The 19,948-nt window shown below is 29.2% G+C and overlaps 1 protein-coding gene across 2 annotated transcripts in view; it reads right to left on the bottom strand.

Annotated features, from left to right (window-relative positions):
• Positions 1-2,083: 2,083 nt before the first annotated feature.
• Positions 2,084-19,948, bottom strand: part of LOC123294826 (autism susceptibility gene 2 protein) — a 138,897-nt gene continuing 121,032 nt past the window's right edge. For both annotated transcript variants that reach the window (XM_044875991.1, XM_044875992.1), the window contains exon 5: positions 2,084-2,327. In XM_044875991.1, coding sequence (XP_044731926.1) covers positions 2,253-2,327 — 75 coding nt within the window. In that variant the 3' untranslated portion in view covers positions 2,084-2,252. The remainder of the gene's footprint in view (positions 2,328-19,948) is intronic.

The following is a 19,948-nucleotide window of genomic DNA, read 5'->3' as shown; positions in this document are numbered from 1 at the left end:
ACCAAGAAAAATATTGTAAACAAAGTTTGAAATTTTGCTCTTGGGGCTTGCACAATAGTGTAAGATTTTCTCTCATCACAAGGAGTAATGATTGTACGATATAAGATCAGTCTGAAGGATTAAAGTTAATTATTCAGAATTTTAAAGTTGCGGTGTTATTAAGGCAAAATAAAGACAACAAAAAATGCCTAGCTCTTACATTAATATACATTTTTATGATTGACAAATACTTTACGAATTTTCAAGTATTTGTTAGCTCTTATGTTTAAAACTACTCGTTTTTAACTTAAGGTTAAACTTTATGAATTAATTTTGTGCGTTTCACAATCGATTTTCTGTTAAATACATGTTAAATATCCGACTTATGATAATAACAACAAAAACCTTACACATTAGATCTCTCTCAAGAAAATAAATCATACTTAATACATTTTGAAGAATTTTTGATATATTTCATTATTTTATGTGCGGACAGAATCGCTTGCTACATTTTAGATTAAATGAAATTTCATTTTAAAATAAATAAGTGGACACAATTTTTATACATAGAAAAAGTTCCATGCTTAGAAGAATTATATTTTTTGTCTATTTTGATTTTATTATAATTTTTTATTAAAAGTTGTTTTATAATTTTAATGTCGCTGATATTTTTTTTGTGAATTTTTGAATTTTTTTTGTTTAAATTTTTAACATTTAAAGGTTATGATTTCTTTTTGTTTTTTTCTTTTTTTAATTAATTAGTGTGTATAATATTATATGAATAGTTTATTTTGAAAACTAATAATAATAATAGTATATTTGAAAAAAAATTAATAATATCTGCTTGTAAGAACATAAAAAGATTTCGTTGAATTATTTTTTAGTGGGCATTAATTTTTGTATTATTATTTTTTCTACAACTTTTTTTTTTGTAAATTAAAAATTGATTACCTCTATAATATTATAGTGTAGTTATTTGTTTTTTTAATAAGTACTAATATTGTTATTAATAATAAGAATAATATAATCATAAGAGTTTTAATAAATTTGTACAATAAAAATAGATTTAAGGCCAGAATACATTTTGGTAAGTAATTTTAAGATGGACAGACATTTGAGATGAGAGGCTGATGTCAACATTGTGCAAAAAAAATTTTTTCGCCTATAAATATTTGCAAAGTCAGTTATTTCAATTTCAGAGGTTCACTAAAATTTTTTATTACTGCACAAGAACATTGTGGGACGTTATTTGAATAAAAAAAATAAAGTAATAATAAATAAAAAAAATTACTATGCTCAATACTGGAAAGAATGGGAATGGTCCGTCTGACACTCGAGGTATTGCAATTTTAAATTTTCAGGGTGTTAAACGACAAGCACTTGTCGTGTGACCGACAAAGCCCTTGTCGTGTGACCGACCAAGTAATTTTTTCATTTGTTTTTTTCTTTTTCAAAATTTCTTCAATGGCCATCAGTTAATTTTAGGTTTGTTAAACATTAAAAAAATTTTGGATCCCTTTGAAAGAGAATCTACGCCTATAAATTTTTTTGTAAGGGATAAAAAAATTTTTAGATGTTGTCAATAGTCTTCCAAATTTCTATCCGATTACCATAATGTGTTCTGGCCGTAGACCTAAAACATTTCTTGTTTATTTATTTATCCACTACCTGCACAAATAGATTTACCCATTTTGGACGATATTTTTGTTGGCAAACTTTGTAATATTTTTTTCTAATTTTTTTTTTTTTTGCAAAAAATTGATTGCCAAAATGTTCGGCAAATATTTTTAAAAAATTGATTTTTTTTACAATTAATATTATTATTATTTTTCTTTTTTGGAACAAAGTACCATTATGAGATTTTTTGTTTTTTGTCATTGGTAGAGTTTTTTGCCATTTTTTAATCACAATTGTATCTTTTTAGTTATTACAGAGCTTTTATTTTTCCATAAGATACAAGTCATAAACGTTTTGGACTTCACATAAAGAGTTTTTTTTAAGCAGATTTTTTTTAGAGATGGATTGTTTTAATTCAACTTTTTTTTTGTTTCTATTTTTAAAGATTTAATCCATTTTTTAATTTTCAAATTTTTATTTTCGCGATACATTTTTCATTTTAGATTTTTGGAATTAGTCACATATTTTGTTAAAATTTATTTTTTGTTAAGATGGCTGGTTCTTCCGTATGAATTTGTCAGCCAGTTTTTTTTTTTTTTGGAAATTGTACTTGAGGTGTCTTAAAGATGGATCAACAAACTCCAATTAGGCATCTTTCACCAGCAAAACACGGATAATTCTCCACCATGATCCCCATTATGCCTCCAAGCAGTTACACCCCTGGCTTTTAACTGAAAATAAAAAAAATTTCCATTATTTATGGATTCGTTAGAAATGGGTATGTATACATTTAATTTTTATATGAATTTTTACAATTTAAAGTATCTAGGTATTAAGAATTCACTATCAAAGTTGAAACAAGAATTTTTTTCAAAAACAACATAATGCATTAATTTATGACGAATATTTTGCAGCCAAGAAAACGGCTCTTGTCTCTTTAATAAATATTAACATATTTTTAGATAACTTGTCTCTCCCATTTAAGTGGTAACATCTTATTGAAAAACCCGGTACAATAAATATAACTTACAAAGAATTTCTGATGAATTTATTACATTTCAATATATTGGCAAATTCTCAATTAAAAAGGTTGATATAATTATGAGTTGTAATAAAATAAGATGGAATGGAACAACATCGTTTTAAAGCATAATTTATTAAAAAAAAAGTAGTAGCAAGCAAGAAATTTTATATCAATTAAATGAAAACACGAAAGTAATAATTCCTAATGTACTTATTAAAAAATTATGAATATTGAGAAATGTTAGTTTTCAAAAATACGTATGTATATGTTATCGGTAAAGAGTAGGACATAATATTTTTACTACAATTTCTTCACATAGCTAAGATTAAAGTTTACAGAAATAATTTACGAAGACTTATCTCGTTAATAGAACATCAGATCCAAAAAAAATTATTTACATTACGCTTATATTATATATATGAAATATACATAGTATATTAAGTTTAGTCCCAAGTTTGTAACGATTAGAAATATTGATGGTACGAAAAAAATTTTGGTATAGGTGTTCATAGAATCACCTAATTAGTCCATTTACGGTTGTCTGTCCGCCTGTCTGCCCGTAAGCACGACAACTCAAAAACGAAAAGAGATATCAAACTGAAATTATTATAGCGTGCTAAGGACGTAAAATGTGAGGTCAGTTCGTAAATGAGCAATATAGGTCAATTGGGTTTTGCGAAATCAACACTGTCTATACATGTTATTTCAACAATTAACTCAGTCAATTGTTTGTTTTCAGTTGTTATTTTTAATTTAACTAAGCATTTCAGTTATTCTATAGAATACTTAGGGATTTTATTCGATAATCTAGCTAGTAGAGTTACTCTATCTAGAAATTAAAATAAGAACTAACGTCAATAATTTTGGGATATTTAATTAATTAGTATAACAACAATAAGTTATACAATTTAAAATATTATCCTCAATTTTTGTAATTTTTTCATTTCCAAGGAACCAAAATTGTAATATTTTCCCGTATTTGTTTTTTTTGTTTTTATGGTGTCAAAATTTATTTCCTTACTTGGCAAAAAGCACAATATAATTTAACAAAAGCTGTTTTTTATTATCGTATTGGCGCTGAGATCTTTGCTTTAAAGCCTAATAAAATATCTTATTATATACATTGCCGATAACATTTAAAATGTAGAAATTACCTGAAATACCAGTTGATATATAATTAACTATGTATAATATATATGTGTATATATTTCAAGAACTAGACCTATGTTATGTGTATTATTATTATAAAACTGATTAAATATAAAATAGTAGACGATGGTTATATCTATACTCACTTTACTATATTATACTTGAGGTCTTAAGACTAAAGGCTAGTTTACATTAGTCGAAGAATAGATGAAGATGGTCACAAGAATAGATGATGTTGTAACATAAAAAAATTACCCCAAAGTAATTTTAAAATATATCGAATGATCGAGCTTTTCATAAGAAACTAACGTGTTAAGAAGAGATTTTCACAAACCACAATTTTGTTTAGAAGAAGCCAGACATGAATCATTACTTTAAACTCAAAGTATAAACTTTATAATTTTCAAATACTCCTATGTACCCACGGATATGGCTTCCAAACCATCTTTTTATCAATGGTTGACCAAGAGTTAGTTATATATAACAATATCTGAGCACGGGATTGTCAGTGAATAAGTTAAAAGGTAATTGCTCTAAGCATGCGTCAAATTTATTTGCCGGACGTAAATGAGAAATTAGAAATTTATTATCCTTACACAATGTTTGCAAATTATGTGACATTTTCTACCCATCCCTCATCCCTCATCAAATCTTCTATAATACAAAAATGAATCGCTGAATATGTTGCTAAACGCAAATCTCGAGAGCAGATGAACCGATTTCGCTAATTCTTTTTTTATAATATTCCTTGAAATACGAGGATGGTTCTTACGGAGAAAAAAATTTAAATAATTACCTGAAAAATTCTAAAAACAACACTTTTCTATATTCCCATTCAGAAGATTCGTAATAATAAATAAAAGTCAATTTGAACTTTAATACCACACCATAAAGTTTAAGTGTTAGTAGAGGGGTTTCGGAAAAGCAAAATAATTGAGTGTATAATAAGTAGATATCATAAGAGGAAATTTGAAATTGTAATTTTCATTGTGATTTTTTATTGACTATTAAAACAATTGTAAGTGTTTTATAATTTTTTTTTGACATAATGTAATTGTTGTTTTTTTTATCTTACTAGCTGACTCGGTGTCCCGAATAGCAGAATAACTATTCAAAAAAAAAAAAAATCGACTGTTAGGCGATACGAAGTTTGCCGGGTCAGCTAGTTTTAATAATAAAAAATCATCAAAAAATTTTAAGTAGAAAAAATATATTTTTAATATATTTGATGCGTCGCGGTCTTATATAACTGTAATGAGTGCCATGTGACTTGGTCTTTATATAGTGAATACTATAGTATGAACGATAAATTATCGTAACGGTATCTGTATTTTATATTGTACTATAACAACTTTACTACATCAAATTTTTAAGTGGAACAAATCGTTGAAAAATGAAAACATGGTTTAGCTGTATATTATTATTATTATTATTATTATTACTAATAGATTTCTATCATTTTTTTTTTTTATAAATACGCTACGTTTTTTTAATAATAAATCATATAGCACAACAGTGCGTTAGCGTAGATAAGTAAAATGGAAAATTGAAAGGGTAATGTATGATGATGTATGATGATGTATATGTGAAATGTGAATGTTTTTGTTGTGACTATATATACAGGACGTCAAATAGCCCTTTTTCACACCCTTATATCTCAGAAACTACTTGAGCTATAATGTTGCGCTTTTCAACTTAAGTAGATATATACCCTGGGACGCCGTAAATCAAAGCTCACGTTCACGGCTCTCATCGTTTCCGAGCAATAACGCGTCAAAAAACGGCCACGCCCCGAAATTTTGTCACTCACTGACATAAATTCACAGCAAAACTGAGAAATGGTATAAAGATGCGGTTTTCATTAAAATAAATTAGAGAAAAATCATACCCCAGAAAAACTTCCAAATATCAAAATTTTTAACGGGAAATGGGAAATTTCGCTAATTAAAAGTGCATTTTTAGCCCTATTAAAAATACATGGGAAAATATGAACCAATCAGAAGGCTAGTTTTTTTTCCTATACAATTTGTATGGGAAAACTAAAATACGCTTAAAAATTTGTTATTTATATAATTTTAATTAAATATTGATTAAATTTGAATAAATATTAAATAAATATTCAAAAATTAATTGTGTATTTCAATATTTCCAACTTAAAATATTATAAAAATTAAATAAAATATATCTTATTACTAAGACCCTATGAAATTCAAAGTACCATGTAGAAAACATATTAAAATTATTATGTTACATTAATTAGGAAAATTTTAATTTGCTTTTATAGCGAAAACTGTAAGAGATAGAACAAAAGTTTAAATGCAAAAAATGTTCCTTGCATAAAATTAAACAATTCTGTATGAAAAATTTTGTTGTAAAGGTAATTGTTTTCCCGTGAAAAGCAAATAAAGTAAAAAATTAAATTGCAATTTTCGGAAAAACGGTAAGAGATAGAACAAAAGTTTAAGTGTAAAAAATGTTCCTTACATAAAAATAAACAACTTTTGTTTGAAACATTTTTTCGAAAAAACAATCATTTTCCCTCGAGAAAGTAAATAACCAGTCCTGTTTTTTTCGTTAATGCAAAATCCAACTTTTTTTGTCCTTAAATTTAAAAAAAGTATAAATATAATTTCACAAGAAGTTTTAAGCCATTTTGCTTGTATGTCTTGTAGTGTTCACTACTAACGGTTGCTATGACAACGAATTTTATTTTCTTTAAAACAATGGTATTGTTATGTTCAACAATAAATAATCTTGCAACCCAATTTTGAAGCCGACACCCTCAATCGATTACGTTGAAATTTTGTAAGCACGCTGACTTTGAATGACATTGAATTTTTATGGTTGACTTGATCAAATTTTCTCTTCGCTTCCGCCATATTTTGTTAAATGGGGGGGGGGGTGTTATTACTCAATTTTAAAGCAGATATCTGCAACCGATTGAGTTGAAATTTTGTATACACGTTTAGATTTGATAACAAAACATGGTAAGGTTAGTGGCGTTATTATTTTTCCATCACTTCCACTATAATTGATTTATCTATAAATGATTCAGCTATACCGATTCTAAGGGACTTCTAAATTATAGAAAGATGCGATTTTGGACATTCGACAGAGACTTGCTTGAATTGAGGGTCAACCTATGCGCAGTACTATTACATGTAATCCTCGTGTGCGCACAAGCAATTTTTAAGGCCTACATGTGCGCAGTAACAAAATATAAATTTAGCGTATGCGCAGTTGCAAGATTCAGGATAAATGCATGCGCACAACTATAATTATTGATTAATCTGTGGGCACTTCCCGGATATAATACCCAAATATGCGCACTAACAAAATATAAAGTCCCTGTATGTGCAGTTGTAATATTGAGGATCAACCCATGCGCAGTATTATTACATGTAATCCACATGTGCGCACATGCAATATATAAGGCCTACATATGCGCAGTAGCAAAATATTAACCAAGCTAATGCGCAGTTCTAAGATTCAGGTAAAATGCATGCGCAGAACTATCATTTGTGATTAATTTATGCGCATTTTCAATATTTAAGGACCAAATATGCCCATTTACAAAATATAGGGTTCCCGTTTGCGCAGTTGTAATATTTAGAATCAACCCATGCGCAGTACTACATCATGTAATCCACATGCGTGTACTAGCAATATATAAGGCCTATATACGCGCAGTAACAAAATATAAATTCAGCGTATGCGTAGTTGTAAGATTCAGGATAAATGCATACGCACAACTATAATTATTGATTAATCTGTGCGCACTTGCCGGATATAATACTCAAATATGCGCACTAACAATATATAAAGTCCCTGTATGCGCAGTTGTAATATTCAGGATCAACCCATGCGCAGTACTATTACATGTAATCCACATGTGCGCACTAGCAATATATAAGGCCAACATATGCGCAGTAGCAAAATATTAATGAAGCTAATGCGCAGTTCTAAGATTCAGGTAAAATGCATGCGCAGAACTATAATTCGAGATTAATTTATGCGCATTTTCAATATTTAAGGACCAAATATGCCCATTTACAAAATATAAGGTCCCTGTTTGCGCAGTTGTAATATTTAGAATCAACCCATGCGCAGTAATATTTCATGTAATCCACATGCGTGCACTAGCAATGTATTAGGCCTACATACGCGCAGTAACAAAATATAAATTCAGCGTATGCGTAGTTGTAAGATTTAGGATAAATGCATGGGCCGAACTATAATTTGTGATTAATCTGTACGTACTTCCAATATATAAGACCCAAATATGCACACTTACAAAATTTAAGGTCAATGTGTGCGCAGTTGTTGTATTCCAGATTATCCCATGCGCAGAACAATTATATGGGATCAAAGTGTGCGCAATACCAATATATAAGACCCAAATATGCGCACTTACAAAATATAAGGCCCCTGTATGAGCCGTTGTAATATTCAGGATCAATCCATGTGCAGAACTATTTTATGAAATCAAGCTGTGCGTATTACCCATAAATAAGGCCTAAATATTTGCAGTTACATAATATCTGTCTGTCCATATGCACATCTGTCTGCCAACACGATAACTCAAAAACGAAAAGAGATATTAAGATGAAATTTTTATAGCGTACTCAGGACGTAAAAAGTGAGGTCAAGTTCGTAAATGATCATTATACGTCAATTGATTTCTGGGTCTGTGGAACCCATCTTGTAAACCGTTAGAGATATAACAAAAATTTTAATGTAAAAAATATTCCTTATAAAGAAATAACCAACTTTTGCATAAAACATTTTTTCGAAAACATGACTGTTTACCCATGCGGACGCAAATTAGGCGTAAATTATATAGAATACATTATATAATAATCAATATCAGTTATATGAAAAGGAAATTTTCATTATAATATTTATAAATAACACTATTTTGATGACATCTTGTTCGGCATATTTCTTGACGTACGAGGCTCAGTATTCAACAGTAATTCAATGTATGCATAATGGTGAGTTAAAATTGTTACAAACACTTTCAACTTAAATACTATTGCCTGGCAAAAAGAAGTGATATCCCACCAAAAACATAAATGTGTAAAAAGGCGTAGATGAATTCCAATAAACTCAATTACGTCAGCCCAAAAAAGTTGTGAAATCCCGTAGAGAAAAAAATTATTCGAAACAAAATTATAAAAATGGCATAAATTTATTGAGTAACTTTTCCGTAATGAAACATTAAAGTATTACATTAGCAACTTTTCGGTGACTTCATACCTACACGCACCTGTATAGGAGAACAAAAGATAATCGTTAACCCCCTACTATCTCCCTCCTCCCCTCTAATGTTATGACGTTATAATTTTTTCACAACTTTTATTAAACATCAAAATTTAAATTTAAACAATCAAAGTATTCTTTAGATTAAAGTCAAGCACCTACTTAACAAAGGCCTAATTTTTTTACTAAAGTACGAAAATTGTTGGTTTAAATTTCTTGTGTAAGTTTCTCCTTAGTACGTATTTATTTAATATTTTACTTCGCAAGTTTTTTATTTTTAGATTCGTTTTTTGTATTCCGAAAACTTGCGAAGTAAAATATTAAATAAATACGTACTAAGGAGAAACTTACACAAGAAATTTAAACCAACAATTTTCGTACTTTAGTAAAAAAATTAGGCCTTTGTTAAGTAGGTGCTTGACTTTAATCTAAAGAATACTTTGATTGTTTAAATTTAAATTTTGATGTTTAATAAAAGTTGTGAAAAAATTATAACGTCATAACATTAGAGGGGAGGAGGGAGATAGTAGGGGGTTAACGATTATCTTTTGTTCTCCTATACAGGTGCGTGTAGGTATGAAGTCACCGAAAAGTTGCTAATGTAATACTTTAATGTTTCATTACGGAAAAGTTACTCAATAAATTTATGCCATTTTTATAATTTTGTTTCGAATAATTTTTTTCTCTACGGGATTTCACAACTTTTTTGGGCTGACGTAATTGAGTTTATTGGAATTCATCTACGCCTTTTTACACATTTATGTTTTTGGTGGTTAATTAATACCGTTCGTATGCATATTATTTCAAAATGAGTATATAATTTTACTAGTATCGTATTATTAATTTTGTAAAAATCAGTTTGGAAAATAGCAATTATTAAATAAAATAGCAAATTATGTGAATATTTGCGAATATTAATCGAAAATTAATTAATTACCATCTTGTTATGAATTTTAAAATTGCTTTGAGGCCATTTAAAGTTTTTAAATGGCAAAGTGCAGAAATAAGTATTAAATGCCTTGGTGACTAAATTAATTTTGAATTAAAACTGTAAAGTCTAAATTAGTTAAAAATTTGCTTTAATAACGACTAATCATAATTTTTAAAATGAGAGATTGTTACTCTCCTGCGAGAAGAAACAGTGACAGAATAATTCAAATTTGATATTCTATTGAAATTTCAATATTTTTATCTCAATTTTTTATGTGAGTCTATAAATTTTTTAGTCGGCCTATTAGCTCAGTTGGTTAAGGCGTGACCAATTCTGTCCGCGGTATGCATAGGGTAGCAGGTTCGATTCCTGCTGTCGCAACAAAATTAATATAATTAATAGTTGTGATGGGCTGGTGTAGTACATGGTATATGCATGAAAGAGGTGCAGTCAGCCTCTGAAATTGAGGAGCTGATAAATGAAATTATCAGCGGAAAGGTGGTAAAACACATATATGGTATCACAATGGGCATATAGCCTAAGTGTGTCCTTCGTGGACAGCCAATATAACCTAACCTAACCTTTACATTTCTTATCATATAATATATTAGAATTTTTTGTTTAATATGCATTTATAATCGCCAGATTCAGGTAATATAGGTAATATTAGCATCTATTTACGATGAAACACATCAGAAATCACCCAGCAAAAAAACAATTGTCTATTATCGAACTTCCTTAGACAACTAGAAACTCCGTGTTTTTTGTATTCTAAACTTATGTCTACTAATTACTAATTCATCTATATGCCGAAGTTGATCGTAATTATTTTCAAGATAGATATTTTACTTTTCGCTAATGTGATGACATATTCACGAAAATTTTGTTGTTGAAATTTTTCATATATTTTCGAGATGTATAAGCTTTACTATTTTCTATGTTTTGATTGGTGTGTTGCTAAGGACGGGAATGGGAGAAAATATATAGAAATCGTAGTCTAAAGAAACCCATTAAAATTTATAAGTACAAAGTTTTTTTTCGGGGATATATATAATACATAATACTTGAAAACACAAGAAAAATACTTGAAAAAATTAACAAAAAAATCATCTACAATGTAAAAAAAAAAACAACTATAATAATATATTTCATGTAGTTTTCTAAGAAGTGTCGAAAAAAAAAACAAATCAAAATATACTCTGCGATACATATTTTAAAATAACACTATTTCATAGAAAACAGTTTTTTAGTGTACAGAAATTGCATACAAAAAAATTTAGTATGAACGCCATAAAACCTCCATATAAGAATAAAAGAACAAAGTCGATACGTTATGGTCTAATTAATAGCAATAATAATTTATACCCGAAAAAAAGTTATGAGAATATGAAGAAAAAAAATCCTTTGCGCTATAGAGTCGATCGTAAATGGTCAAATTGGATTTAACTCTCGAAAAGATTACAAAAATTATTTTTTGAAAATGTAAAATTTCCAAAAGCATTATTCAACATTCATTCTTTGAGAAAATATAATATTCAATATTATTTTTTTTTTTTCAAAAAAATTTTAGTTTATGTTTCATAAAATAAAAATTTTTTTTAAATTTTCGATAATGTTTTTGTTCGTTCCTAGCTATTCTGTAAAGTATGGAGGTTCTATAATAAGATAATTTAAAGTAAATTTGAAAAAAGATACTGCAAAAATTAGAAAACCAGATTTTGGACGATTTTTTCAAAATATCTCAGAACATATTAAAAAAAAAAAACCAATGGAGTGTACTGAATTTCCACTCATAAGTTCGAATTTTCAGTGATTTGTGCCTTCTTTAAGACAGCTTCTTCTCGTCTTCTCGTACATATAAGCCACAGTTTCTTAAAGCTTGATTAAGGACGTTCCCAAAAAATCACGTTTTCTTAGAATCATCTTTAAATCAAGTATATGCATTCTCAGTAATGCCCTTTATAAGTTGTGTTAAATTTTTAGATTTGAGCTGTTTAAGTTTGTATTTTTAACATTTAAATTCGATATTGAAGTATTTTTAAAGGTATGCTTTATTATTTAACAAGGTTAATGTTCTTAAGGGTAATTTGGAAAACTAATATTCATTAATTAAAAGCTTGAAATATATTTTCCTATAAAGAAAATTATAATAAGCAGCACTCGTTTTTCCATAAAATACATTTAAAGTGAAATGAATGGCATTTGTGTGTTATTTTTTCTACAAACGATTTTTTCATACACACATTTTTTTGGGAACGTCCTTAAAAGTCATTTCCGATAAGGATAGTGCAAAATTTTTTGAATAATCTAGTTCTAATTCTTTTCGTTTTTGAGCACCTGGTAACATACACACAAATGAAGATCAATGACCAAAGATAGTATTTTGGAATCAGTATATCTCAAAAGCATAAGATCTGTTAAAAACATAACCTCCATATTACTACATATATGGAAGTAGTAAAAATATATGTACTCGAATAGTTGAAAAAACGTCTCAAAAACATCCACACACAGAGCCGTTAGAACAAAAGAGTTGTATAAAATATATGAGAGCAGCAGCGACGTTATAAAAAAAACGATGCAGACTAAAGAGTTGAAACTCCCAAAAAAAAAAAAAAAATGAACTGGTATATTTTAGCTCCTGTGTTTGTTGGTGGTGGCAGCGCGATATACCTACCATCCATCCATCCATCGCGCCCCATATACGGATGTAATACATTGATGATGATGATGAGGGGGAGTTGTTGTTTGTTGGTGACTAGGAGGTCGAGTTTTGTTACTGATATTTGGAATGGTGAATTATAAACTCAAGTCCACCACACTAGTTTGACACATTATTCAAACTGGATGGCATACCATCAAACTTTTTTCTTTACCGTAAAATATTTATTGTATATTTGGCATATCTTTGATTTGGTAAATCTACAATTTGTTCAAAATATTCTTTTTAATTCTTTAGAGTTAAAGCAAGCGAAAGTATATTCCTTTCAAACAGTAAAATCGCAAATTTAACAATTTTAATGTAAATTATCTCATTTTATTGGTATTACATCAATAACGAAGTCCTTTCGTTTTAAGAAGACCGATCATTACAAGAATTACTTGTGTTTATAATCAGAATCGTGCATGAAATTTTTGCTTAAATGACAATTGCCACAACCGAAAACTGCTCTTTCAGGACGCTTAGACAATTTTTAATTACGTCACCAGGTAAAAATTAATGAATACTCGTTCGGTATTCATATCAACATATTTGTTTGTTTGTTACGATTTTACGCAAAAACTACTGAATGGATTTAAATGAAACCCCCTAATAATAAAGCTCATACATCAGAATAACACATGGGCAATAATTTATAAAGATATATTTAAAAAAAATTAAAACTGAATTGAATCATAATTAAAGATTTCTGTAAAAATGGTAAACCAGACACAATTTATGGCCATATGTTCTGATATACTTAATGAATTACGACTATTTTACATTAAAAAACAAAAAATTTAACTGTTCATATATTTTACCTGTGTTAAACAATTCTTAACCCCTATTGCGAGTGTTATGGATGGAGGGTAAGTGAGAGCAAGGGAAGTGAAAGCTATAACGCGGTAGTTCTTCCAGTTTTTACTTTTAAACCCAGCGCAGCGGGCAGGTATCAAGCTAGTAATTGAATGAATAACAAATTCGAAATCAATCTTTTCCACAATTTTCCAAGCTAAGTTGTCCGTTACCCAACATTCTGGGGGCTAGAATTTTTAGGATGATATGTGGGACAAAATTTTTTTTTGAATTAATTCAATTATTTTCTAATTTTTTATTTGTTTATCGTCATCAACGAATATTGAAATAATCATCAAGTTAAATGCTTTTGACGGAATTTAACAGTTTCCTGCTCTCGGAAAAAGTAACCCTAACGAGAATTTTCGAAAGAAAACTTTGTTAGAAGCTACTTTGAAAATAATCTTTCAAATTTCTGCTCATAAATTGAGTTATCAGACTTCGCAGAAAAATTAGGTAGTAATTTGGATTCAAATTAAAATTTTAGCCATAGAACGTTGAAATTTTTACCTTATAATATCCAAGCTGAAGAACTAAAGTGGTGTTAATAGCCTAATAGATGCATTATTAAGAAGGCATGGTCAAAATATGTCGTAAAATACTCTTTAAGAGCAAATTTTTTTCTTTGACTTAATTTACGGCAAGAAATTGATTTTATATAATGAGCTAAAAATATATTACAATTCTATTTTAGTTTTCTAATATTCACGATATGGAAGAGTTAAACAAAAGGCTTAGTATAACAGTTGCGCAACAAATTTAATTGAATGAAAAAATTAGGGATTAGTGGATAAAAAAATGTATTCACTACTAAAATGAAGCCATTCAAATAAAATAAAATAAATAAATAAATAAATACAACTCGTGATCACCATAGTTCATCATTGAAGTTATATTTCGCCCTCATTTACCGTTTTTTATTGTTAGATGCTTTTTGATTGTCTTATGATGTTTTTGAAAACATGAAATATTTGAAAAAACAAGGGCGGGAAGAAGTTGGTATTTACTTTCAACTCGTCTAAATAAGGTTGTAGAAGTGTGAAAAGCTTTAAAAACTGGGAAAAATGTGAGCTTGCGTCATAAATAGCTGACAAGTTGTCACCCCCAAACTAACTCAATTTACATACCACACATATTAACTCAATTTGGGGAGCTTTGGGAGAGTGTGCCATCAATTAAAATTCCGGCCAAACAACATACATTGCATTCTTGGGATTTTGAAATGAATTCATATCACGCCCCTATCTCTCTCCATTGACCTTCGATACGGTGTATAAGTCTATATTTTCGTGAAAAGTATGAGTAAAAAGAAAGATATAGACATTAGACACACAAACACACGTTTCCTTAAATAAAATTCATTGTACATAAAGATTAATGATAAAATTATAATAAAAGCTAGACTAAGTAAGTACCTACTAAACAGCTGTATATAAAATAGAATTATAATATATACTATATACCTAGAGAGAGGTAGATGGTAGATGGTAGATACCATACCAGGTAGATACTAGATAGGTAGTTAGGTAGGTACTACACAAATTTTAGTCAGACAAAACATACATATATCATATTTTTTGTAATGGTGAAAAACATACGTTTAACAAATATGAATATAGCTTTATGAGAATGGTGTTATTTACTACCACTGAGCAGTGAGCACTGACTATGTTGTAAAGTTAGGTCTATGTTGTGTATCAGTGTATGTAACTGTAGGTACCTACTATGTATACCATACCTACCTACCTACCTACCTCTAATACTAACACACATAGAACAGAGAAAATGTTTTATGTGAAAAATCGATATTTTAGTGTGAATAAGCTATGCAGACAGTTCAACAAGTTTCACCATTAATATTTTAGATTATGGATTTACACTACATATTTATATATTGGGTGTCATGAAAGTAACGAGAAAGCTTAAGCGGGGATAGCGGAACTCGGGGATATACGAAGTTAGCAAGTATAGGGATGTTGCGATATTTGTTTGTGCCGTCTTCAACTACCTTTCTTAAACCCCCTTCAGTTACAAAGTAAATCAGCTTTGATGATTGACTTCGATGATAAATTTTGTTACAAAGTTATGAAAATAGACGAAAAATAAAATTTTTCGATAGCTGGCTTGTTTTTCGAAATATCGAAAGCTAAATAATTAAACAAGTTATTCAATTTTTGATTTTTTGAAAATAACTCCAAATATCGAAAAATTTTACTCTTACTTTCAGTCTTATATTGTCAAGTTGTAACATAATTTACTATCAAAATTGAAAATAAACATACTTTTTAATTTGTGTCCCCACTACCGTGGTCATACATTCCTGTCGGGCACAACGGGTTACTTTTGTTTTCAATAATTTATTAAGGTTTTAATTTTAACTTAAATAGTTTTTTGTTTATTTTCACACATTAATTTTGGAGAAATTTATGAAAACATATCATCCATCTACCGTTTTCCCATAAGACCAATGTTAAATATGCTAACTTTTGAAGTAATTTATTTATTTAAATAATCGGGCGAGAATCATTTATACCTTTTATCTCGCTGCATCATCAACAGAACTGCTTGAAATTGCTGTATTGAGGCTTTTAGTCGACCCGTTACTTTTGAGGCATGCGATATATACGTATCTATGTTTTTTTTGTTCCCTATTGTATGCATGTATACAGTACATGCACCTATCTGCCTACTCTACATAAATGTACCAAAAAATTAGTATCGATACTACCCGGGTAGAGTTTGACAATCATAAAAATCGAGCCACTATTATTAAGAATGCATCTTTTAAAAGGTAAGAAATAGACAAACAGTTCAAATAAAAAAATGTTAGCTTTTGAGAAATAAAATACTAAAAGTATTTAGTAACTATCTAATTTAAAATGTTTATCAATTATGAGATTAAGCTTCGAGAAATTTAATTTCAAGTTTCACATTCAACGAAATATTCTGGATTTTATAAGTATTAATACTTTAGCTTTTACACACGGTAAAGGGATAAAATTTCAGCTTCAATATTTAATAAAGTCTCTTTATACAGTGAAACCTGGTTAAGTGCGACATCAATTGACCTGTAAATTTGTCTCACTTATAGAGGCATTTTACTTATCCAGTGTCTTAGATATCCAGGTAAAAATAAATATCTGTCTCATTTACAAAGGGTTCCATTAATAGAGGTCAGAATACAGATTATTTCAGTTATATAGGTGCGATTATTAAATAAAATAACGTATTATCAAATGAATAATGTCGCTTTCAGTAAGTTCTCCTGAAACCATTAAATGGTCGTCGACGTTTATAAAATCATTTGATGTTGGCTGTTGGTTGTTGTCGTTGCTGGAGGGTTCCAATCTCCAATTTAAATTCCGAAGTTTTCTTTCTCCTACACAATTTTTAAAGCAGTTTGCTATAGTAGTTTTGGTCACAGAAAACCAAGCTTTCCTAGCAAACCTCATCGTCTATTGGCTGAAATTTACTTGTCATATTCGCTGGCACATAAACGAGTTTAATGTGTCTTAGCTCGGTCATATTATTATAAGCAGTACAATTGTCAAAAAACTAAAACTGAAGGTCATTGAGGCTCAAAACTAGTTAAGTCCGAAATTTGCGGGTAGAATAAGAATAAGTAAGTAAACATATGTTATCTCAGTACTCAGATACAGAGGTTAATACATATAAAATTAACTCGCTGTGTCAGTTATAGAGGCAACTATGACGATAAAATCGCAAGCACGAATCCCGAAAATAGAAGTTTGCTTTGTCCCACTAACGGAGGTAATTCCCTGATAAAGTGTTGGGACCTTCTTGGGATCCCACTTAACCAAGTTTCACTGTATGCATATTATATTTATATTAGTATAAGGTATAAAATTATAATAAATATTTTATTAACTAATTTTATTATTTAACTAAGTTTATATAACATTTCAATTTATTAATATATTATGTATATGAGATACTACAATAAATTTATTATGATGCGAGGGATATACTTATTATATTACTTACATCTTAAAATATCTTTTAATTTATAATAAATAACAATAATTGTATTATAATTTCTTTGAACTTTTTCATCATTTTATTCTTGAACATAATCATCGTTCTTCCTCAATTTTATTTCATTTGAAAACCAATGGCATCAAAAGAAGGGAAGAGCCTATCCCATGTTGTAAATAATGGTGGGTTTTTATTTTTTGTTTGCTCTTTGTGAGCACATTCAGGAGAATGAAGTCGACAAAGAGTATTATGTCTAATTGCCATGAAAGGTTTTATGTTAATTTTGACATTTTGTTAGCAAAAATTACATGTGTCACCAGACAATGACACAATTAAAAAATCACACTAATCTCTTCCTATCGTGAGGTAGGTACATTAACCCCTTGACTTTAGTTCTGGAAAAAAAAAAGTACCTTGTCGACGAACCTAATCACAAGGCTAGAAAAGGAATTTTTTTTCGCTGTGTTTCTCTCTGTCCAGCAACATATTTTAAGTGGTAAGTGAAGAGTCTAAATTTAATTCAATATTTTAATTTGATATAACTAATTCATATTAACACAAGTCTCAACGGTTATTGGTTTTTGAAAAAGATTTATAATTCAAATAGACCGTGGGATATAAAAGCTGTTTTGTTAAATGATTAATACATACTTGAAACTTCGTGAGTGGCTTCCCTTTGGGGAGTTTACCGAATTTCTCTTCTCTCCGACTCTTTTCGAAAGTGCTGCGTTTTCAAAAGAGCATGATAACGTCATATTAAAGCTATCGGTCTGAAAAAAAGCTACAGGGATTTTGTTGCACCCTATGAACAGTTGATAACCTTAATAATTATTAAACAAAAAAATATTGAGTCCGTGAAAAATATTGCACCGATGAACTTAGCTATCACCTCGAACATTCTATACTTAAGTATTTTTGTTTTTAAATACATACATGGTTCACTTTTACTGAATTGTTTGATAATTATTAATGTTACCAAGTGATCTGTCTAACAAATTCCATGCAGCGTTTTTTCAGACCGATAACTTAAATAGGCCGTTATCATGCTCATTTGAAAATACAGCACTCGAAAAAAGTAGCAGACTCGCCAAAAGGAAGCCACCCACGAAGTTGTCACTCAAGCATGTTTTAATCATTTAACAAAGTATACATTCTGTCCCACGGTCTAAAATGAGTAATTAAAAAAAAAGTTTACAAATTGATAGACGAGTGGAGGCAGTGAAAAACTTCAGATTTATCGTTTAAAAAATCCCGCAGGGATAGATTGCGCTATTTCAATTTGTTACCTTGTTCTACCATTTTAGCCAATTTCTAGTGGGCGTATCGCCCTGGGGACAGTTTCGACTATTGCTGTCTGTGATTTTGCACACTTACAAAGTAGAAAAAAAAGTGGTACAGAGGTAGAATTTGTAATAAAACGTAAAACCTATTTATTGCCAAAACAAGCTCCACAACAATTTTAGAAAAAGTTGCCGGAAAAAATATCAATACAGAAATTTAAAAGAAGTTTACCGGATTTTTGAATTACAAACAAAATAAAGGAGCTGAGATTGTAGTCGGCATGTTTTATAATATGAAATGATTCAAGGAAAGGTAAAATTTCGAATTTAAGACTATTAAATATAAGTGTTTCAAAATCTCATATGAATAGTTTCTATATGAATGATTTAATAAATAAACTTTCAGGAATATTTTTGTGTACCACATAGAAAACCTAAGATACCACCATTAATCAGAACCATCATCAATTTAGATTTTACAATTTGCATAAAATCTGCTGGAATTGCTTTGCGTGATTCGTTCATTATATAATACATACACACATAAATATGGAAAAATTATCCGTGTGTAATATACGAACGAATAAAAATTAAATTTCACAAGAACACAGAGTCCTCGTCAATTCAGATGACGTATACTAAAAAACAGAGTAGTTTATAAAAAAGATAGGTTATTTTTATTTTTAAAATAAAAGTAAAAAAAAAAAACTATACGAAAGATGAACGAGACAAAAAGAAATGAAAGAAGGAATGAAACGGAAAGGGTAAAGAACATTACTAATGTATTCATACCGCGTACATACAAACCATCTCATCGACCGACCAACCGGCAAGAAGATGATAAACCATGTAGTAGAATGTAGTGAATAGTACTCACATTCTATCGAAAGGAAAGAATCATTTATGAAAGAAACAAGTCATGTTGGATATAACCCCTACGTACCAGTCCAATAACTTCTAGGTTGAGTAAATTATTGGATTCATTGATAAATTAAGTAGAATCTATTTCATTCAACCTGGCTAAGCATGACCAATATTGTATTTTAACCAGTATTTATTTTGTGTTTAAAGATTTCCACAAGGTATTGTTCCCGGCCCTACATTATATCAGCTTTACGATTTAGATTACAAATTATATAATTAATACTGGAGGA

This window comes from Chrysoperla carnea, chromosome 3 (genome assembly GCF_905475395.1).
Source record: "Chrysoperla carnea chromosome 3, inChrCarn1.1, whole genome shotgun sequence".
In the NCBI taxonomy this organism is placed as follows: Eukaryota; Metazoa; Arthropoda; class Insecta; order Neuroptera; family Chrysopidae; genus Chrysoperla; species Chrysoperla carnea.
Note: the sequence above shows the minus strand (reverse complement) of the source record. Positions and strands in the feature narration are given on the sequence as shown.